Genomic DNA, 25,044 nt, shown 5'->3' with positions numbered 1-25,044 from the left:
TACATGTTTTTCTTCCTTATACATCAGTATACAACTTAAGAGCAGGGACTTTATCCATTCTTTTATTCCCTATTACAATAAAGGATACAGTGTAGTGAGAATTAACCCTTGAAGCAATTCACATATGGTGAAAGAAAAGTTGGCAGAGTATAAAGAAAAAGGGAACATATATGCAAAGTTGCTCAAAAGGACTTAGATAATGTGGCTTTAAAAATCAAACTAGCATTTCAAGAAGGAGGTGATCAGCAGTGTAAAACACTGGCTGGAGAATAAGAATGAAGGAAAAGGCCATGGGATGTGTTGAAAATATCCCTGGTACCTTCTGAGAGAATAGTGGAGACTGACTGAGATTACGGTGTTAGACCAAAGGATGGGAAAAGAAGAAATGAAGTTAAAAGGTACAAGTGATGGATTCAAACATTTAGAAATAAAAGGTGTGATGAAGATAGTTTAAAATTTAAAGGGGAGGTGGAAAAAGGGAATTTTTAAGAGTAAGATCTATGGAGCTGGGAGGCATGAGTTCAAATGCCAATTCTTCCACTTAGTAGCTGTGTGACCTTGGATAATTTATTTAATTTCTCTGCACCTTGGTTTCCTTATCTGTAAAATGGGGATAATCACAGTGCCTATCTCATGTTACCATGAGGACTAAATAAGCTAACATAATGAAATGCTGACTATGGATCTGTCATATTTAAGCACTACGTGCTTGTTATGATTAGTGAAACTTATCTTCTCATGCAAACTTGAGGACGGAACAGAGTCGACAGAGAACAAGCATGAAGACGGCCAGTGCGGTGGCTCACAACTGTAGTCCCAGCAATTTGGGAGGCCGAGGAGGGCAGGTCGCTTGAGACAAAGAGTTTGAAACTAGCTTGGGTAACATGGTGAAACTCTGTCTCTACAAAAAATACAAAAATTAGCCGGGTGTAGTGGTGCATGCCTGTAGTCCCAGCACCTTGGGAGGCTGAGACAGGAGGATCACCTGAGTCCGGAACACGAAGGTTGCAGTGAATGACGAATGCTAGAGTTACTGGAAATGAAATATCAAGCATGATTCCAAGTTGGCCATGCTTGGTAACTACCAGATTAAAGGTCAGTTGGTTGTGCCACTGCACTCCAGCCTGGGTGACAGCCAGGCTCTGTCTCCCCCCAAAAAAAAAGAAGTATGAAGACATTAGAGGACTGTGGGAGTCTAAGGAACTGCCATGAACTTTAGAGAACAGATGAAGAATTAACTTTAAGAAAGATGACTGTAGTAACTTCTCAGATTCTAGGGAAACATACAATAACTACAGTGATGATGAAGAGAAGACACTGGCAAATGAGAGAATTCTTGTTTAATGGCTCCTATCTTCCCAGTGAATCAGCATTAAGGGTAGTTGATAATAAGAACTTGTAGTGTATTTTTAGTGTTTTAGAAAGCTCTATCTTGAACAGGAATTGAACACTACTGTAGCTAAGACAAATTTGCCTTCGTCCACTAATGTTTGTTCACACTAGGGCTCACCAGGGTGGATGATGTAACTTAAAAAAAAAAAAAACAAAAAACTGCCTACTGGGCCAGGTATGGTGGCTCATGCCTGTAGTCCCAGCATTTTGTGAGGCTGATGTGAGTGGATCATCTGAGCTCAGGAGTTTGAAAGCACCCTGGGTAACATGGCAAAACCCCAACCCTACCAAAAATACAAAAAAATTAGCTAGGTGTGGTGGTACGTGCCTACAGTCCCAGCCATTCAGGAGGCTGAGGTGAGAGGATTGCTTGAGCCTCGGAGGCAGAGGCTGCAATGAGCCAAGATCACACCACTGCACTCCAACCTGGGTGACAGAGAGAGACCCTGTTTAAAAAAACAAAAGCAAAAACAAAAGAAAAACCAAAACAAAAAAAATCCCTGCCTACTGCTACTAGATTGTTGGAACACCAGTTTTTACACTGACATCCACTAAAGATCAGGAAAAGTGTACTTTGAATAAATGCCAATTATGGATGATGGCTGCCAAATAAAAATCTTAACAATTATAGAGAAACTTCTACAGAACAGGTTTCTAGACTGACCCAAATACGTTTTTGCTGATTAGTACAATTCAAATGCATTTGTGCTGATTAGTACCTCTGAGATGGGAAAAATCATTGCTCTTTCTCCTCGATGTATGTGATGTCTTATATCTCTATATGTCTTTTCAATTTGATAAGAGTTAAATTATAAACAATAACCTTAAAAGTCTCCTCAGGATGCCAGCATACACTCATGCCAGGAGAATGCAGAACAAAATGAGCTGTTTGCACGCCTTCCAAGTTCCAAATCCTAATTGAAGAATAACAGTATAATGTTAATTGTTCTTGATATATCATTACTAAAAAATTAAATTTCCATGAATTTATTCAAAGCTATTAACTACAGATTATAAGGCAGACATTTGTATTTAATGTATACCTTTTAAAGAAAATTATAACACCACTTTTAAATAATATGAAAGTAGTATGAATAATTTAAATTTTACCATACTCAATCATAGACAAAAGAGTCACACACATTTTCCCTCTAATTAATCTATCACAGCAACACTGTTACATGGTAATCAAATTAAATTATTTATATACTCTTTATTTTGTGGGCAAAATCTTGAGGTTTCTAGGTCACTAATCAGGTTGTCTGACTACTTCAGTAGTCATTTCAATTGACAATAATTACTACTGAGGTGCTTACAAACACACACACACATGCACGCTGAGTATTTTTATTTTCAAAACAACATACAAAGAAGCTAATATGAAGTTATGTAAATGTAGCAACATGGCCATCTTCCATATTGTTTATTCCTTCTACCTTTAGGATTCCAATCCAGTGGCTACTTCCTATTTATACCTTTTGTAATTTGGCTTATTTTTTCAGTTTTCTCTCCCCAAGCTGGCCATGGTTGATGATTAAAGCTGGGGTGAAAGAAGAGGCATTTGGTTCTTGCTGTTCTCTCTTTCCTCAATAGTAACAAATCCACAGTAATAAGGACCAGGTTACCCACCAACATGGCTCTCCACTTCAATTGCTTTACCATCGCAGAGGGAGATCAAGACTCAGAAACCTCAGTCATGGCACTATGTTGTGAGAATGCTATCCCTCACCCACTGCTCATTCTCCATATTCAGCCACTGTTACCTTGCACTGGCACAGAGTGTGGCACAGAGTACAGCAGGTGACAGAAGTCGGTGAGAGGCTGGCAAAGTGCACATAAAATTCTGATCCTTAAGAACTGAACTTGACTGAGTGACATGGCTCATGCCTGTAATCCCAGCACTTTGGGAGGCTGAGACAGAAGGATCACTTGAGCCCAGGAGTTCAAGACCAGCCTGGCAAATACAGTGAAACTTTGCCTCTACAAAACATACAAGAATTGGCCAGGCGCAGTGGTGCACACCTGTAGCCCCAGCTATTACTCGGGAGGCTGAAATGGCAGGCTGACGTGGGAGGATTGCTTGAGCACAGGAGGTGGAGGCTGCAGTGTGCCACGTTTGCACCTCTGCACTCCAGCCTGGGTGACAGGGACCCTGTCTCAAAACAACAGCAGCAGCAACAGCAAAAAACCAACAATAAAAAAAGAACTGAACTCATTCATTGGAATTTTTCTTCTAGGTTTTATAATTCATATCTCATTAGAGACCAATAAAACAGATTTAGCCAATTTCAGGAATTTATTTTCAATGTGTAGGCAAAAATTTATTTCACAGAAAGCAGAATATATATTGGACAATGCTACTATTCTGTGCCAAAACACATTACTTCAAATATTCTTCTTCCTTGTAGAAATTATTGGGTCTCTGAATATTAAAATATCATAGTTACATATAAATGAACATAGATGTTTTTCAAAATGATTATCTTAATGATTAAACAATTTAGAAGCATACTGTTCTCTTGCCAAATCAATACTTTTCATCTGTATTTATTATACAAGGGAAACAACTACAATTTAATTGAAGAGAGAAATCACATTTAGCAAGGCTTTATGCATCTGTGTTTCACTCCCCACGACGAATTAGATGATTAATTATGGCAACTGATTAAGTATTTCTTCTCTATTGCCTTCTGCAAAATAAAGTGTTGCGCTAGCATATATTTTACCACTATTGAAATAGTAGGAATTTGTCTTGAAAATTCAGCAAGTTACATAAGAGGATGGTTTAAAACCTCCATTCTTTTGATCTTATTCTAATATGTATTTGCTTTGTTGGCTATTATATAAATTGAGTAAATACATTCCAAAATATTTCCATGATTTTTTCTTCCAAATGAAGGAAACAAAAGAGGTAGAAAATATGGATAAAAATATTAAATAAAAACTGGTCAGTTAATGAAGTGTATTCCTGTCCAATGAACCAAAGTTTTACCTAATTTTTTTTTTTTTTGAGACAGAGTCTGGCTCTGTCACCCAGGCTGGAGTGCAGTGGCCTGATCTCGGCTCACTGCAAGCTCCACCTCCTGGGTTCATGCCATTTTCCTGCCTCAGCCTCCCGAGTAGCTGGGACTACAGGCGCCCGCCACCACGCCTGGCTAATTTTTTTGTATTTTTAGTAGAGACGGAGTTTCACCATGTTAGCCAGGATGGTCTTGATCTCCTGGCCTCGTGATCCACCCACCTCAGCCTCCTAAAGTGCTGGGATTACAGGCGTGAGCCACCGCGCCCGTCCTAATTTTTAACCAGTATTTTATCCTGAACAGAGCCTGACATTTAAGAAAACAAACAAACAAAAATCTGACTTAAAAATGAGATTAGTTTTCAAGGGATTGGGATAAAATGATTCATGGTTTATAATTATATGCTTATTCAATAATTCTTAGTGGTTACACAATCCAAGTACTAAGTATATAAAATACAACAAACGGGGCTGAATCTAGTTATCCTAACTAAATTAGCTACAGATGGGACAATTTAAGTTGTTAAGTCTTATTTTCCTTTTTGATAGATTCCTTAATTAAGCCCTTCTGAAATCCTTTTGTGGAGTTCAGCTCATTTTTCAGTGTCTTTACTATATAGCTTATCTAGTTAATATTACTTACATGAGATAGTCACTTCTTTGGATAAAATTTTTGAAGTATACCACATATAATAAAAGTACACAAATCTTAAATGTACAATTCGAAGAGAAGACACTCAAAAAGAATGGCACCTAAATCAAGAAACAGAGTATTTCCAAGGCTCCAAAAGTTGTCTTGTGCTCCCTTTCCAGTCATACCTCTTTGCTCTCTCACAAAAGGTACCCACTGTTCTGACTTCAAATGTTATTGCTTACTTTTGCCTATTTTTGAACATCATAAAAATGATGTCCATTTTCATATGTTACATGTTTTCTTGGTCTGACTTCTTTTACTCATTGTTAGGTTTTGTGAGATTTACCACCATTTGTTGCATGTTGTTGTAGTTTGTCTTTTCTTAATGCCTTATTCAGTCTTCAATTAATTCAGTACACAACAACATATATATTCATTCTACTCCTGACAGACATTTAGGTTGTTTCCAATTTTTGGTCGTCACCAAGAATGCTGCTATAAGCCTTCTTGCACATGTCTTTTAATGAATATAGATACCCACATACGATCACATACACACACACACACACTTGCTGGGTACATACCTAGGCATGGAATTGCTGGATCACAGCTTACAAATATATTCAACTTTAGCAGGAAGTTATCATCAAATAGCTTTCCAAGTTGGCTGCACCTCATATTTCCTTTTTCCCTCTCATATTTAATTACCAGTGGAAAAAGTCAAAACTTTCTCTCATTCTCTGACAAAAACAGTCTTAAACAATTATTTATATGAACGGCAACAGGTATAGCTTTTCAGGTGGTCTTATTTTGTAAGGTAGATTTCTCAACTCATTTTTTTTTTTACATTTTACTTTCATGTATCTATGTATGGACAAATGTGCCTAAGTTTTAAAATGTGGTAAACACAGTCTACAGTAGAATCTGTCTGAACTGACTCTGACAGATTTTTTTTTCCCTCTATAGAAGTGACAAGAATGAGAACGCTATTTTTTAATACGCCCACACATGCATTTGTTATATGTGTACGAAGAGGGAATATAGCTTCTTTGCTTAGCAAACCACTGGTTGTATGTGATGTAAACCCATGCTTATTAATGTAATTACATAATATTATATAAACTGACAAAATATGAATGTGAAAGCTATTTCAATGAAACCAAGTCAGTGCCAACTAACTAAAGGTAAGTTTCTAAAAGAGAAAAAAAAAAACTCACTCAAATTAGGTATGTGTGACAGTTTTAAAAGATTAAATAAAAAAAATAAAAATCTGGATGTATTCTGAATTAAGATTGCTTTTCTAAGTGTTATTTTCATTGAAGACATTGTATTTTGGTTGTGATTCATGTCAAAAAAGTGGTCCCAAGGTAATCAATGGACTCATAACCTAAGAAAAAAAGCACTGGCCTAATGACTGGCGAATGGTTTTTAATACACATGGGTCGTATATTAAAATAAGGCAGGTAGGCATTCTTTTAAAATGATGTCCTGAGTTTACTGACTTTTTGTTATCTAAGAAACTTTTGGTCTAGACCACGACAGACAACAGGATTTCTACTATAAAAGAAAAAAATTCAAAATCTGAAAATTCAGGTTTTAATATTTCCAAATTATTACTATTGCAAAGTCAGTTATAACCACAGAAGCACACTTTTCAGGAAAGTGGTGCATCACAGAAAGAGAAATGCTTTAAAAGCTCACAGCCGGCCGGGCACTGTGGCTCACACCTGTAATTCCAGCACTTTGGGAGGCGGAGGCAGGCAGATCACCTGAGGTCAGGAGTTCGAGACCAGCCTGACCAATATGGTGAAACCCTGTCTCTACTAAAAATACAAAAATTAGCTGGGCATGCTGGCAGGTGCCTGTAATCCCAACTACTCGGGCGGCTGAGGCAGGAGAATTGCTTGAATCTGGGAGGCGGAGGTTGCAGTAAGCTGAGATTTCGCCACTGTACTCTAGCCCAGGAAACAGAGTGCGACTGTCTCAAAAAAAAAACAAAAACCAAAAAAAACCCCACAGCCTTCATAATACACATAATCAAACATATGAAAAGATGACAGACCACTTATCAAAGCATAAAAGTACATAATAAATGTTATCAGGTTTAATTACCTTAGACAAAACCTAGGATTTATATTAATATACATATGCACATATTTAAATGTTTGCAAGGGAAATTTAAAAGGAAAAGCTTTTATGGCAAAGTTATGTGCTGACATATGAAGATGCCAATACAGACCAAATCAAATGGGAACTAGGTAAATAAAGCATCACTCCTCAAGTGAAATAAAATGACAGTTTTCATCCAATTTGAACTGTAATTATAATAAACATCCCCATCCCTCCTAACATTGTGGTCCTAAATAGAACTCTTAGATTTAGCTGTAAAATGATGGGATAGAGAGCTATCCAGATCTAAGATTATGAATTATGCTTATTTTACGTTTAGTATTTTATTGCATAATTATTGCTCCATTTCAGGCCGAGTGCTTTTCAGCAGAACATTAAGTATCTCTACCATATGGTATTTAAATGTTATTGTCCCATTTAATTAATAAAAAGGTCCCATAAATTGGGTGTTGGCACATTGGGGATATCCTAGATATTCTCAAAGGTCTTTTAAATGGACATTAGTAAAGAAAGATGTTCTGTCTGAGGATTCAAAAGGAAATTTCCTGGGTAATACTCTGTTTAATTGTTCATTCTCCATTTTGAACATTTTTGGCAGCTCATTGTTTGCTAGGGAATTCATTGCAGAAGGGAATTTCTACTACCAAATGGTTTTTGACAACACAAAAGAAGGAATGGATGACATTAAATGACACATCTGTATCCATTTGGCCCTAACTGGTAAAGCAAAAAATATGAACCATAATCTTTCTAAAAGACATGACTGGATCACATGAATCTGTGTATTGATTAATTAAATGAGAAAGAAAGAATAGTAATACAGAGATGTAGTTGTAAGGATTAGCAGGCAGTTTACAATGTCACTGGTACACGAAAGGGACCCTCAACATTCTTAGACAAGAAACATTTTTCACTGAGCAAAACTAGGATTTTCTCATAGTTCCAATCAATCAATTACTAAGTTAATCAGGTTATAGATGATTCAAAGTAGGGTAAGCCATAGTGTGTTTGCTTAGTAAATGAGTACACAATTAGAAAGAAAAGTGAAACATTTTGCAAAGTGCTAAAATATCTGGTTTTAAGTGCAAAAGGAGTTCAGAGGTGGGGAACCATGTAACTGAAAGCCCACATCTAGAGATTAGATGGACAAATCTTTTTGGTGGGTATGGTAGGTTAGAGTTGGTAAATAAACTTTGTCAGTTTATGGTTGAGACTATGGAGAACTTTGACAGCTAGGCAAAAGCCTTAAAAGTGGAGACAACAAAATAGCAGGATAGTTGGAAGTAAGAATTTTGTAAAGGATACTTTCAGTATGTGTGTCCAAATATATTTAGAAAATAAGATTAGATTAATTCTTTTTTTTAAAACTTGAGACTACTGAGCAAGTAGTAGCTGTAGCAGTAGTTTTAATGTACTAGCAGTACTAATGATAAAATATTATTATTAGAAGTTTTACTGACTTCAGAGCAAGATTTAAGAGGGTGAAAATGAGATAATTGTACATGCTTATTATCTTACCCCTCAATAACTGAAAATAGTAAGTCAAAATCAGAGTTGATAACAAAGGCTGCATGTACTTTGAGGGTGGAGAGAGAAGGAAGAAGGTGCCCTGTTTCATACAGAACACTAATAAACTACACCACACAAAATTTAATCTATTATACATCTTCACAAAGCTTTGGGGAGGGTAAAAATCTTATCAATTTATATGCTGTTCCTTCATTTTGATTTCTTGTAATTGTAAACAAATTGAGCAGAAACTACAATTTATTATCACAGAGGTGAGAAACTGAGGCTGTCTCAGAGGACAATTGTTAACATCTCATTTAACTTATACAGACAGATAAATTTTTGAAGGATGGAAATTGAGAAATTTTGTCACATTTAAAAATAAACTTCAAAAATTAAACTCTCAACTGCAAAGAAATACCATATGTTAGTTTTCAAACAGACCATGTGTAATGATTTCATCTTTAAGGAATTCAGAGTAGAAGGGCTTTTTCTTTAACTAACATAAGCCTTAACACAAGCAACAGTAACACTACCCAGGAAATATTAGCATTTCATTTTATCCAAGAAAAATTTTGATAAACTTTACAACTTAAAATTTGACTATATGCTGAACACTAAAGCTATCAATAAGATAAAGTACTCCTTTATCATTCATATCAACGGTCTTTCAAAATCTGGAAACTGTTTATGGATATGATTCCCATTTTACAATCCACTTACTGTAACCACATGAGGGCCACCTAAAGCAAGCTTAAATTACTATAGTCACTGATTTGGTGGTATATTTTTTTAAGTACTTGTTTTGTATTTCATCTACAAGGGCATACAAAAAAGAACAAAGTATTGGCTACTAGAGAGTGATTTTTACCAGTAAATGATCATGTCAAGTTTTAGAAAACTTTTTCAGCACTTTACTGACTCCTACTCTATTACAGTCTTTCATTAACACACTATTTCATTGCATTGAATTTAAAAATGTCTGCAAAAGTGATAAACAGGTTTTAGTATAATTTTTGGAGAGCTCTTTTAAAGACAATCTCTATGTTCTATCACTGGAGCTAAAGTATTACCACGCTCAACACAAAGTGTCCATTTTATCCCTTTCTCAAGGCTTTTGTTAGAACTATGCAATAACTGATCTTGATTCAAAATGTTACAAAAAATTAGAGTGAGTTTTAGAAGACAAGCAGGGAACTTTTCCTGAATTTTAACTATAACACTATAATAAATCATGTAAATTATTCTGATTATACTTTGTACCCGGGCATGGTTTATGCACTCCTAGATGTGGATTACTTTCCAAAGAATGCTTCATTGGCCTGCCTTCAGAAGGCTCTCAGTTTCCTTTTTTCTGTTTCCCACAAGGACTATTATTAAGTACATTGCATATTTTGTGATCTCAGTTGGGGTGGGGGTGGAGGAAGAACACTTTACCTTAATTATGGATCTTAAAGACTTACAAATGTACATAAACAGAGGTAATATGAAAAACACATAGCTTGCATGTGGTACACAGAACAAATTTGATAAAAATCCTTTTTCCTCTTGTAACATTTTTCAAACAACTATTTTACTGGCTTAGTCAGTAGCTTAGGTAATTTAGTATTCCTTTATACAGTGATTTGGTTACATTCCTATATCTTATTCTTTATTTTTTATATGCCACCCTTCTCTCATTCTTTTAAAAAGTGATCCCAGTTAGAACATGACAACTACAAATATTCCATGGCTTAGAGAAAGTGAATGGAACATTATATGCACACCTATATTTTATTAAACTAAAAATTCCCTGGTTACTAGAAATCAGTTTTCTTTCACCATAAACTTTTATCTAATATTTTAAAAGATTATTGAGGGATGAGGAGGAGGGATGGGATTTACGATTGATATCCTTTGTAGTTACAGTGAGTGCTAGGTCTTGTATTTCTTTTGTATCACCCGAAGTACTAAATATTGGGTATACTAAATATGTTTAATAAATACTTGTTGATCTGACTTGTTCTTACAGAATGGTACTGTTTCTAATATACAAGAACATCTGTTATTTGGCAATGACTGGGAATGAGATGTTCTGTATTAGTGAGTTTTAAAAAATAATAAGCTTAACCCATTAAATACTTAAATGACACTTTTACATTCTTTCGCAGGAAGAGATAATAATTTTTTCTAAATGAATATGCACTTCTTTACCTCTCAAATACCATAATAATTTTAGCCTTCTTTCAATGACACTAGGTCATAACTATGAACATAAGTATTTATATTTTTCTGTGCATATGCACATACAAACACACACATAAAGCATCAGTATTTGCATCAACGTGTGTATATATGTGTCCATATACATTTTTATATATACATGTATATGCATGTGAGTGCATTTGCATATGGTAGACATGATGAGGGATCATAAAGAAAATGGTGTAGAATATGAGACTGAATGACTAGAAACTCCATGCTTTACTTGGGAATTTCTTTTATTAAACACATCTCTCAGATGCTTGCTGTTTCAGTAATGGCACCTTTTTCATAAAGATACATATTTCTTCATCAAGATATATACTTTTCTGTAAGTGTGTGTGTATATATATATACTTCCTGTAAGAAAAGTATATATATACTTACTTTTTCTGTAAGAAAAGTATATACATACTTACTTTTTCTGTAAGAAAAATGAAAATATATATATATTTTCATACAGAAATAATAAGTATATATATACTTTTCATACTTTTCATACAGAAAAGCATTCTTTTACTACCAGAAGAGCATTTTTCTAAGCTCTTCTATTACTACCAGCAGAGTATTCTTCTAAGCTGTGTGATGTCCTCTACAGCAGCAAAGCATGGCCGAATCCACAAAATACCTTATTAGTGAAAGTCTAAAGTAACCTACTCCAGAATAGCTTTCCCTACCCTCCAGAAAAGTCTGTTTCTCAGCAGCAGTCAAACCCTCTGTTACTTAGGCATCACTGATACCATGCAGCTCTCTGTGGCAGCTTGCATTTTCTCCTCTTCTTTATCTGAATAACTGGGCTAATGTGGTATGAAGAAGGAACCTAACATCTTCATTTCAAGGATTGGTACTAGAGTGTGATGTCAAAGGTATCTTTAAAAACGATAAGTTCTTTACCAGCAGAAGATGGTAACACTTCTATAGACATGACTCTAAATACAATTCTATCAATTTTATGAAGCTATAACTAATGCTTGATTTTGATCAGAATGGACAGGTAATAGGAACATTTGCTTTTTCAATAACCCCAAAAGACTAAAATCTCTTAGAGAATCTTAAAGTAGAAACAGTATACTTCAGTACTTAAGAGACAGACTGCTATAAAAGGGGAATACTAAAAGAACCTATCCTATAAGGTGTTTGAGGATTAAATGAGTGAATTCATAAAAAATGCTCAGGATAGTGCCTGGTCACATATTATTATCTAAACCAATGAGCCTCAACAAGGGGTTGGTCCAATACCTAAGGGGCTATTTTTGGTTGTCCTGATTATTGGGGTGCCACAGACATTTAGCACATGAGAGCCAGTGATGCTAGTCATTTTATATGCCTTTTGAATGACTGAGTGAACTTTGGAAATCCCAAAAAGTAGGGACATTTCAAAAGAGATATTTTCTGTAATCTTCATTAATTATTTCATTCCATGGCATAACAGTGAATTACTTTGATACTGTACATATAAAAACTAGCTGATTTGCAAGAATATTGTCTTCCCTTATTTTTCCAACTTGACATCCTATGATTTATCTTCCTATGTTATTCCTATTTTGATTACCTGTATTTCCCTATTTCTCTTATGAGATTTAATTTCATTCTATTACTACTAACATGAGCTTTTATCCTACAACTGTAGATCTGCTCAGGGCTATGACACTGTAGAACTCCAGATGGCACTATTTACATTATACTCTACACAACTCATAAATCCTTGCAACTGTGCAAGTTGACTGCCTTGCCTCTGCCTTACATTTTCGTGTTATCTAATTTTTCTGATATCCAGTCTTATTCGTTGTAAAGAATAACAAAAGCTACCTCACTATGTCTTCATATGTAGTTGTCCACAATGCGTTATTATTCTATTGGTTTTCCTTTTATAGAAACATATAATAAAATTAAGGGACTATAACAATTTTCTGTACTTACATATTTGGAAGGCTACATTTTCGGTGAGTTTCATTTAAAAAGGTGTGGTAGGCATTATAAAACGTTTGTTAGAAAGGCAGTGTTGGAACTGATAAAGACTGACTTTAATGAGAACTCAATTTTCTTATAAACTTGCATAGATCACAGAACAGTAAAACTAGATGGAATTTTAGATAAAATGTAATCTATCATCTTCCATAATAACATTTTATATTATCAGAGGTACCTTGGTTCACAGTATGACTCTTTATTCTATTTGATTCATAATTTGGCAATTTTCAATACAACACATACATTTCATGAACCTATTCAGGTGACAGATTGTTTTAAAATAGTGTTCCTAGGGCAAAATTCTGCTAGCTGATTATAATATCGTGTCTTTCTTTGAAATGTCAAAGTCAAACATCAGAAAATATGCACAGATCAAAATATTAAGGTTATTTAAAAAATTTTTAAGCACTGAGTCTGCTCTTTACAGTACAGAATACATGTTGTAGAACTGCTCATATGATAGTCTCTTTTGTCACATATGTGATAATGTAAGAATATATAAGTGATATTATAAGAATCTTACATTATCACATATGTCCTCTCAGAATTCCTTCTTTTCTTGCTATGAGAGTGTATGATACTATCTACTCTTTCTCATTTTAAATTTGTTTTTATATGTGTTCTGTTTTTTTAAAAAATCTTACCTATATTGCTTAGGTTTTGGCCTAAGAGGTTTGGCTTTAATAACCAATCAGAGTTGTTTATTTTTGGTTGGTGAACTAAGCTGTAAAATCTAAAAATACTTTGATGTGCATCAACCCGAAAATCTCAGTGGTTTACAAAAATAAGCATAAATTTCTTGCACATGGGTCTATGGGAAGCTCTGTTTCCATAATGCCATATGGGTCCATATCTGCTCCATGTGTTTCTCATTCTGTGATTGGTAGCTATCTAGGACATGCTCATCTTATAGCAAATGACAGAGCACAGGAGGTCAAGTCAAGCCAGGCAAAACATTTGAAGCTTCTGCTGTGTCACACCTGTTAATGCTACATTGGCCTAAACAATTCACAAAGGAAGGGCCAATCAGATGGGAAAATCTCCTTTCATGGGAGGGTGAAAGGAAAGCAAATATTTGTTGAACACTAATATCAACAACCACAGTCTGGCAAAATGAGAAACTTAGGAGCAACGTAGTGAGGTTTTAAAAAATTAGATTTATTTAAATGAAAAGACTTACTCTTTAGTTATGCCTTTCCTACTTTTTAGAGTAATAATGTCCTTTCTTTTATAAAATGATAATGGTAGAAGGCAGTAAACGTATGAGTCTTATATTTGACAAAATAAAAAGTTATCAACCCTATGTCAGTCCCCTAAATTTTTAAATAATTTTGCTAGTGTACAAAAAAAACTGAGTCATAAGAAAACAAACAAACAAAAACATAGATACTGAGTGTGATCCTAGGTCTCTCTGGCTTTTGTTCACTATTCAGAGGCGATTCCTTGGCTTGCAGAGACACTCATTTTCCCCCTTTGCAGATTTCATTATTCCAAATGCTTGTGATTAGGACAGTCTTACGTTTTAAAGGGCTGAAATGCCATTATTTATTTCCAGTGATTGAATTTTTACCTTAAAACAATTCCATTTACTCTTCAAGTCACTATACAAACTTGATTTTGTAGTACCTGGGGCTCTAGAATCTTAATGTCATGTAAATCTTTCATATCTCTGACATGAAAATTTTAACAGACAGTACATAAAGAATAATGGCCTATGACTCTATCACTTTAAAAAGATGAGCTATATTAAGAAGATTAAAAATTTAAAAAGTAGCTAGCAGCTTTACTTCTAATGTGAACTCATACATATTTAATAGTTTTATATGTACATAAGTACTAATAAATACTAAGGATTTTGGCAGAGTTTTATGAAACATTATGCAAAACAGCAGAGCAGCAGTTTTTCTCTTCCTCAGTATTGTTAAAGCAAATGAAGCAACTGACACCCTTCCAATGACTGATGCACTCATTCCACTCCTGACTTCTCAGCTTATTTCCACCTGCTATTCTTCCTTTTCATCTTGTTCTTTACTTGTAAAATTCTCCAGCTTTAGGCACTATTAAAATGTTATAGCTACCTCATCTGTTCTAAATTAGAGGGTGAGGTAGAAGAACATAATAGTTAAATGTATTGTATCTAAAAAAAAACTTACGTAGAAACTACTGATTTTATCAAAACACTGAATTTTCCATCAGTCTTATGTAGCAGATGAGAGTCATAGTTCATTATTACACACTAACTTATACAACATCTGTGAAGTAACTTGACAACTGCATTTTACTCCTACTCATCTTGTCCAATATTGAATAATGTGATCCAATGTATGTTTGGGTGTGTGTGCTTTTTTTTTTTTGAGATGGTGTATCGCTGTGTCACCCAGGCTGGAGTGCAGTGGCACAATCTTGGCTCACTGCAACCTCAGCCTCCCGGGTCCAAGCGATTCTCTTGTCTCAGCCCCCCGAGTAGCTGGGATTACAAGTGTGCACTACCATGCATGGCTGATTTTGGTATGTTTAGTAGAAATGGAGTTTCGCCATGTTGGTCAGGCTGGTCGTTAACTCCTGACCTCAGGTGATCCGCCCATCTTGGCCTCCCAAAGAGCTGGGATTATAGGCGTGTGGCACTGTGCTCAGCCCAATATAGATTTGGAATTCATAAATGTGAAAATCTGAAATAAGAGATAAAAGACACACATGGGAGGCAAGGGAAGTTTTCATTAATGGCGATGAGGACTCATCTCACTGGTTTTGAAACTCATGTGTGTGCCATACCAACAGTTCAAATAAGGTATGCTTCTTTTACAACACTGTAGAATTTATATAAAAGTCACATTGTTTTCTCATTTTAAAAATGTAATTCTCATTAAAATGACAATTTAAAAATGTGGTTATAACATAAGCAACATACCTACAGGTGTGATCGTCACTCACACTTGCAATTTCTTGGCCTTCTTTGGGATCAAACACCAAACCATTAATGAAATCTGTATGGCCCTCTAAAACCTAACAGAAAGAGAAAGCTTAGTAAGAAAACAGAAAAATAACCTACAATATTCCTACATAATATTTTTGCTTCACTGCCTTAAAAGCTTTCACTGCATGTTTTTCTATAAATATTTCTTAAGCAATCTGCTATTTTTAAAGCATGATTTATACACCCACTTTTCTGGAAGGTTTATCTTGGAAAGAAATTGATCATTCAACACACTATTAGCTTAGTCTTTCTTTTCTAGCATGCATTTCTTACAAAAACACACACGCATTTTTATTGTACCTGTCCTCATATCACCTCCTTTCTCACTTATTATATAAAGCCTAAATAAAAATTAGAGCTAGAAAACTTTTTAGGGGTACTTTTTAGGGTACTGAGGGGTACTTTTTTAGGGTACTTTTAGGAACTTTTTAGGGTACTGAGGTAGAGTACTTCTAGGCTTTTTACCTTATATCTGTTGTTCTGCATACTCACTACTACTTAACAAACATACACAGGATGGACTTCCCCATCTAATGACTTCATTTACACGCTCAATGTGACTGCCAGCAGGGAAGACAGCTAGTTGTTATAAGCCCATAGTCATCACAAACACAAAAAATCTTCTCGACACAGAAGCAATAAATGAGAAGTTGCACAGTGGAGGACTGTGTGAGCAGGTAAGGCTCAATCTGTCTAAATCTTCATAGTTGAAATGCTAAATAGGCCTGCCAGATAATTACTTTAATGGTTATCATTCTTTCTACCTTTCCTTCTTTCCAAAAACTCAAATTTGATCTCAGTTCTGAGGTTATTAAAGCAGTTCTATATAGTACTGCTCACTATGTAGAAATGTAACATTAAAAAAGAAAAAAAGGATTTGGGTCAAACATTCCTGAGCAACTTTAACAAACCCAGGTCCTCCAAATCATTCTCCAAAGCTTCTGTCACAGTCTACAAGACAAACTAAATTAACAGTAAATGTTTAATGTGTATTATAACTAGCATATTAACTTTGGATAAGTCAAAATTTTATGTGCCATTTATATACTTGGTTATTTCTGGTACAGCCTTAAATAAACCAATCCATACAGTACATTAAACCCATTGTAAATAGCTTATAGCATATTTTTTTTTACTATTTTCTAAATGATTGGAAAAGTTTATAATCTTTGTTTTATAACAATATTCATATTTTGGCTTATTAGAAAGCCAAGAAGGCAATACCATTCTTATAAGAAAACATGATGCAATTTCAACCCAATCTGAGGGTTATTATTATAGTAACAGAAAACACATATGGCGTTTACTATGTACCAACATTATTCTAAGTGTTTTATATGAATTTGCTCAGTCAATGCTCGTAATCCTATAAGGCAGCTGCTACGATTACCCACATTTTACAGGTAAGGATATTAGCACAAAGAGATTAGGTTACTCAGCCAAGGTCACACCATTACTAAGTAATAATACTGGGGTTTAAATGCAAGGAATCTGGCTTCTGTGTCTGTGCTCTTAACCACTTTGGAATCCTGCCTGTGCTATGCTGTACTGATCATTTGTTCCCATGAAGTTCAACTCTTACTCTATGAATGGTCATGTCTATCATACTCCTACTATATCCAACTGTAAATTTCTAATTCTTTCTTATTTGTTGTTCCTACCTAATATTTCAATAAGAGATATCAGATTTATAGTCATTATTAAGAACCTAGTTCTTAGTAATATAGTAAGCGAGTTACTATAACCTAGAGTAAATGAGACCCTAAATTATATACTTTAATGATGACCATAAAAAGCCATTTTAAATTGGAATAAATCCAATTAAAAAAGCAAAAAACAAACACGTTTTAAAATAAACTCTAAAGATGTAGACAGTTGTCAACATACCTTATATTCATTTTTATCTTGAAGATCTGAAGTAAATAATCTAATTTTCATATCAGCAGCTGAAGTACAAAATCTGGAAGCAAAAAAACAAAAATATACCAATTTTCAGCCTTTGTAAGTGAAAAGTCTCCCCTTCCCCCATTCTTCCCTCCAGGTCACTGAAGCTTTTATCATAACTCATAATCATGCTTTTTATGGAGGGGGAAAGAAGACTGTTGTGGCTTTATTGTAAAAAGTATTATACAGCCATCACAGAAAGTAGGAGTCATATTATTTTATTTTGAGAACATACAAAAGGTTAGTCTATTCTGGATTTGCTTTTTCAATAATAAAAGTATAGAATTTTACACTAAATCAGCACTTGAATTTAATTTTAAATGTTTTCTTAAAAGCAAAAAAGGATGGATTTTAAAAAGTATCTTCATTTTAGCCAGGTCAACAAGAGATATTAAAAATATTGTTATACATCTACTTTAGTCTTTGCCCTCTTCTGTTATCCATAATCCTTAGTTTTTTCTATTCCTCCAAATAAATCAATGAAGTAAGATACTATTTTTATAACTATAAAAGCTGATACATTTATACCTACTAAAGGCTGGAGTATTATTTATACTTTAAACATTTAAAACATGTTTTTCAGTAATCAATGGATTATTAAATTAAAAAACAAAACCTAAGCAGCAAACTCTCCTTTTTTTTTTCTTTTTTTTGAGACAGTCTTGCTTTGTCACCCAGGCTAGAGTGCAGTGGTATGATCTCAGCTCACTGTAGCTTCCACCTCCCAGGTTCAAAAGATTCTCCTGCCTCAGCCTCCCAAGTAGCTGGGATTACAGGCGCCCTCTACCACACATGGCTAATTTTTGTATTTTTAGTAGAGACAGGGTTTCACCATGTTGGCCAGGCTGGTCTCAAACTCCTAACCTCAGGTGATCCACCCACCTCGGCCTCCCAAACTGCTGGGATTACAGGCATGAGCCACTGCGCCCGGCCAATAACCACTTTTTAAACTAGTTTACCTTTAATCCTAAATTTTCTAGATTCGCAGGATGTGAGACAATGGCTGAGAAAAAAATACAAATTATATACTGAGAAACAAAAGTTTATTTTCAATTCTTTGGTAAAAAGAGTATCATACACAGATCTAAATTCATTCTTTAGTTTGACTACAGTGAGCCATTTTTTTCTTAACTAAAGGCTCTTAATCCACAGACCCTGATGTGTTGGTAGACCTTTGCTACTACACCCCTTTCCAGTAATTTGTCAAGAGTTGTTAGAGAAAACAGATCAAAGCCACCAGGGAATGATTCTTTGTCCAAGGTCTTCTCAGAGGTAAAATTAAAGTGGTAGTGGAATAAAGCATGTCTTCTTTCAAGAAATGTCTACTCAGGTTCTTTGCCCATTTTTAAATATAACTGTTTTCTTGTTATTGAGTAATTTGAGTTCCTTACATATTGTTGATATTAGCCCCTTATCAAGATGTATGATTTGCAAATATTTTCTTACTATCTGTAGGTTGCATCTTCACTCTGTTGTTTTCTTTGCTGTGCAGCTCTTTAGTTTAATACAATTCCACTTGCCTAGTTTTGCTTTTGTTTCCTGTACTTTTAGGGTCAGATCCAAAAAATTCACTGTTGTGGAGATTAATGTTGTGAAGCCTTTTCTATTTTCTTCTAGCCATTTTACAGTTTAAGGTCTTAGGTTTAAGTCTTTAATCCAATTTCAGTTGATTCTGCACATGGGGTGAGATAACGGTTTAGTTTCATTCTTCTGCATGTGTATATACCATTTTTTGCAACAACATTCATTGAAGACACTGTACTTTCTTCATTGTATGTTCTTGGCATCTTTGTAAAAAATTGATTGACCATAAATGCATGAATTTATTTCTGGGCTCTCTATCCTATTCTATTGGTTGAGGTATTTCTTTTTGTGTTAGTACCATGCTGTCTTGAATACCACAGCTTTGCAATATATTTTGAAATCAGGTAGTGTGATGCCTACGGGTTTGTTCTTTTGTGCTCAAAATTGCTTTGGCTATCTGGGGTGTTTTATGATTTCATATAAATTTTTTAATTGATTTTTCTATTTCTGTAAAGAATGACATTGGAGTTTTGATAGGTAGGCACTGCATTGAATCTGTGGATTGCTTTGAGGAGTAAGAACATTTTAACAATATTAATTAATCCAATCCCTGAACACAGGATATGTTTCCAATTATTTGTGCCAAGTTCAATGTCTTTCATCAATGTTTTATCATTTCTGTGTACAGATCTTTTACCTCCTCAGTTAAATTTATTCCTAAGATATTTTGATGCTTTTGTAAATCATATTACCTTAATTTCTTTTTCAGATAGTTCATTGTTAGTATATTAGAAAGGTTACCGATTTTTGAATGTTGATTTGTATCATGCAACTTTACTGAACTCATTAATCAGTTCTAACAGTTTTTTTGGTGGAGTCTTTAGCTTTTCGGTATATAAGATCATGCATCAGGAAACAGATAATTTAACTTCTTCCTTTCCTATTTGGATGTCTTTTAATTCTTTTTCATATCTAATTGCTCTGGCTAGGACTTCAAGTACTATGTTGGCAAAATACTAGCAAACTGTAATCAAGAGTACATTAAAAAGATTATTCACCATGATCAAGTGGGACTTATCCCTGGGATGCAACGATGTTCAACATACGCAAATAAATATATGTGGTTCACTTTATTAACAGAATGAAAGACAAAAACCACATCATCTCAACAGATGCAGAAAAAGAATTTGACTAAAGACAACATTATTTCTTGATAAAAACTCAACAAATTAGGTATAGACAAAATATTCTGCATCACAATAAAGGCCACCTGTGACAAGCCCACAAGTAACATCATTCTTAATGGTGAAACATGGTGGTCTCTCTTTTAAGATTAGGAACAAGGACGTCCATTTTTGCCACTTATATTCAAAATAATACTGGAAGTCTAGCCAGAGCAATTAGGTAATTCTATTTTTAATTTTCTGAGGAACCTTTGGAATGTTTTTCATAGCAGCTGCACCATTGCTACATACTGACCAACAGTACAGAAGAGTTCCAATTTCTCTACTTCCTGGGTCAGCATTTGTTATTTTCTGCTTTTTTGGTAGTGGCAATCCTAACATGTGAGGTAACCTCTCATGTGGTTTTGATTTGTATTTCTTTAATGATTAGTGATGTCGAACATCTTTTCATATGCCTGTTGGCCATTCATATACCTTCTTTGGAGAAATGTTTATTTAAGTCTTTTTGAATCATTTTTAAATGGGATCATTTATTTTGTTGTGGTTGAGTTGTGGAAGTTTTTTGTATACATTCTGGATATTAACCCCTTGTTAGGTATATGGCTTGCAAATATTCTCCCCCATTCTGTGGGTTGCCTTTTGACTCTGTTGACTTTTCTTGCCATGTACTCATTTTAAAGTTTGATTTAGTCTCATTTGTCTATTTTTGCTTTTATTGCTTGTACTTTTGTTATCAAAACTAAGAAATAACTGCCAAATCTAGTGTCATACAGCTTTTTCCAGATCTTTTCTTTTAGGAGTTTTACAGTTTCAGGTCTTAGGTTTAGGTCCCATTTCGAGCTCATTTGTGCAAGGTCCAATTTTATCATTCTGCATGATACTCAGTTTATTCAACACCATTTATTGAAGAGACTATCCTTTTCCCCATTGTGTAGTCTTGGAACCTTTGTCAAAGATCATTTGATGGCTATGTGAAGGTATTTTTCCTAAGTTTTCCACTCTGTTCCATTGGTCTACATATTTATCTTTATGCCAGTACCATACTGTTTTGATTACTGTATAGCATTGTAATACGATTTGAAATAAAGAAGTGTGCGACCTTCAGCTTTCTCAAGATTGTTTTGGTCATTTGGGGTCCTTTGAGATTCCATTTGAATTTTAGGATGGTTTTTCTGTTTCTGTAAAATGCCACAGAGATTGATAAGGACTTCATTGACTCTGTAGAGCTTTGGGTAGCATAGACACTTTAATACTACGAAATCTTTCAATCCATGAACACAGGCTTTCTTTCTATTTATTTGTATCTTTCATTTCTTTCTGCAATGTTTTGTAGTTTTCAGTCTTTGGCTTCCTTGGTTGTCTAGTGAGGGTTCTTATGAAAGGGGATACCATGCACTACATTAGCATACAGTTTATTTTGCACCTCTATATATTTATATATTGCACAAGAATGCCATGGTCGGGTGCAGTGGCTTATGCCTGTAATCCCAGCACTTTGGGAGGCCAAAGCGGGCAGACTAGTTGAGCCAGGCGTTCCAGACCAGCCTGGGTAACCTGGCAAAACCACATCTCTACAAAACAAACAAACAAACAAAAAACAATTAGCCGGGTGCAGTGGCGTGTGCCTGCAGTCCCAGCCACTTGGGAGACTGAGGTAGGAAAATCTCTTGAGCCTGGGAGGCGGAGGTTGTAGTGAGCCAAGATCACGCCATTGCACTCCAGTCTGGGTGACAGGAGCGAAACTCTGAACAGCAAGAATTCCATATTATCTTTAGCAGGTTAAAAAGTGCCCTCAGGCTGGGCACAGTGGCTCCCGCCTGTAATCCTAGCACTTCAGGTGGCCGAGGGGGGCGGATCACTTGAGGTCAGTTTGAGACCAGCCTGGTCAACATGGCGAAATCACATCTCTACTAAAAATACAAAAATTAGCTGGGCATGGTGATGTGCACCTGTAATCCCAGCTACTCTGGAGGCTGAGGCAGGAGAATCACTTGAACTTGGGAGGCTGAGGTTGCAGTGAGCCGAGATCACGCCAATGCACTCCAGCCTGGGTGACAGAGCGAGGCTCCCTCTCAAAAACAAAACAAAACAAAACAAAACAAAAAAAAACCCCCCAAAAAAAGTGTCCTCAAAAAGATAAGTCTATCTGCTAACCCCTGGTAACTATAAAGTGCTGCTTTATTTGAAAATAGGGTTTTGCAAACATGATTAAATTAAAGGATACTGAGATGATCATCCTGGATCTAGGGTGGGCCCTAAATTTAACAATGAATGAAACACAAAAAAGGATAAACACAGAGGAGAAGGAGGTATGAAGGGTAAGAGATTGAAGTGATGCATCAACAAGGCAAAGAAAGTCAAGGACTCCTGGTCACCAACAGAATCTAGAAAACAGGCATGGAATGAATTCTCCCTTAGAGCCTAATAAACCAACCCCACTGATAATGTGATTTTGAACATGTGCCTCCAGAACTGTGATAATAAATTTCTGTTGTTGTTTTAAGTTATCATGCTTGTGGTGATTTGTTATGGCAACAGTGGGAAATAAATATACCCTCATAAATCGTATACAAATATATGACTGTTTCATTAAATTGCTTAACAGATGTTGAGTATCAAGTTATCCCCTAAAAATCTGCCATATTTTAACAAGATTTTCATTTGATTAACCATGTCAGCCTGGTAGTGGCTCTACTACTTTTTAGCTATGCAACTTGAAGATGGCATTTAACTACTCAGGGCTCAGTTTCCTCCTCAATAAAGTAAAGGAGACTGGATTAGTTTACTTCTAATGCCCTTTGTATTAATAAATGAAAGCACTCTATCAATCTCATTTTAAAATGCAAATGTACACGCTTATCATTACTGTCACTTAACCTAACGAATACCTATATTTAATTAACAACGCATTATAAAAATAGGTGCTTTGATTTGGGACATAACAGGTCTGGCAAAAAGCAAAAAAAAACCAGGGAGAGCCAAAACCCAATCAGGTCCACTTTGTGGTCCTGATGGTGAAACTGGCCCAACTTCCCCACAGAACTAATGTTTACGGTTTGGGGATAATTACAGAGATTGACTCTCCTGTTCTTAAAGCCTGAAACTTTCATTTGTCTTCTCTGAGTTCCTTTCTCAGGAAACTGACCTTCAGGCCTCCCAGATAGTATAAAGGAACTGAAACTTACCAGATCATTGCATCTGGACAATGAGACACCAGACCCCTCATTTGTCATGATTGGTTCCTTACATCCTAGAAGTCCTGTCTTTCTACATGTAGTTACATTTCTTCCCTGCTGTATAAATCCCTAATTTTAGTGGGTTAGTGAGATGGATTTGAGACTTATCTCCCATCTCCTCAGCTGCAGCACCTGAATAAAGCCTTCTTTCCTTGCAATACTCGTTGCCTTAGTCACTGGCTTTCTGTGTGGTATGCAACAGGGCCTAGACCAATCCCTTGTGTTTTGGTAACAATGGCAACACGTTAAAAAAAAAAATCCCCTCCTATGCTGCATTTGGCATACACATGGAATAACAGGTTGCTAATGCCCAAGTTTTGATATCAGAATTTTGCCCACTTTAGTTCAAATTCCCCTATCTAGGCTAGTCAGCTTCCCTTTGGTTGACCTGTCAGTCCAATCATTCTTCACACCTTTTACAAGTGGACAAGACAAGGAAAAAAAAGGGGAAAAGGAGGAGAAAGAAAAGGCCTAAGAAACACTGAAGAAATATGTGTCAGCTGTTAGGGGAAAAGTATGTTTCAAGTATGTTAACGGTAGACTCTGTCTCAAAAAAAAAATGTGCACATGTACATTATGATATATATGCACAGTAATGTTCAAACAGCACATTCAGAACCCCAAACTGGAAATATAGTATTAATAGAATGCATAAACTGTCATAGACTCACAACGAAATACTACATAGTAATAAATAATTAGATCTACAAGTAGAAACATGGATGAATCTCATATATATAATGTGAAGTGAACAAAGCAGGACAAAAAAATACATATAGTATTATTCTATTCATAAGAAAGTTCATAAGCAGGCAAAATTAAGCTATATTGCTCAAGGATGCATCAGTAACTGATAAAACTACAAAAAAGCAAGGAGATAATTATCCTAATAAACATGAAACTGGGCCGGGCTCGGTGGCTCAAGCCTGTAATCCCAGCACTTTGGGAGGCCGAGACGGGCGGATCACGAGGTCAGGAGATCGAGACCATCCTGGCTAACACGGTGAAACCCCATCTCTACTAAAAGTACAAGAAAATTAGCCGGGCGAGGTGGTGGGCGCCTATAGTCCCAGCTACTCGGGAGGGTGAGGCAGGAGAATGGCGGGAACCCAGGGGGGCGGAGCTTGCAATGAGCCGAGATCGCGCTACTGCACTCCAGGCTGGGGTACAGAGCAAGACTCTGTCTCAAAAAACAAAAAAACAAAAAAACATGAAACTGATAGCCTTTAAGGGGAAAGAAGAAGGTTGATTGGAGAAGGGCACACTGGCAACGTCAAGTGCTAGCA

General features: G+C 35.6%; 1 protein-coding gene across 2 annotated transcripts in view; it reads right to left on the bottom strand.

Moving 5' to 3' along the window:
* Positions 1-25,044, bottom strand: part of LOC105493820 (nucleoporin 37) — a 49,017-nt gene that overhangs the window by 11,825 nt on the left and 12,148 nt on the right. For both annotated transcript variants that reach the window (XM_071071234.1, XM_011761744.2), the window contains exons 4-6: positions 17,758-17,830; positions 15,805-15,899; positions 2,216-2,306 (exon numbers count right to left, since the gene is read on the bottom strand). In XM_071071234.1, the coding sequence (XP_070927335.1) occupies positions 2,216-2,306; positions 15,805-15,899; positions 17,758-17,830 (259 nt within the window). The remainder of the gene's footprint in view (positions 1-2,215; positions 2,307-15,804; positions 15,900-17,757; positions 17,831-25,044) is intronic.

This window comes from Macaca nemestrina, chromosome 10, assembly GCF_043159975.1.
Source record: "Macaca nemestrina isolate mMacNem1 chromosome 10, mMacNem.hap1, whole genome shotgun sequence".
Classification (NCBI taxonomy): domain Eukaryota; kingdom Metazoa; phylum Chordata; class Mammalia; order Primates; family Cercopithecidae; genus Macaca; species Macaca nemestrina.
The sequence above is the reverse complement of the archived record's forward strand: the minus strand, read 5'-3'. Positions and strand labels throughout refer to the sequence as shown.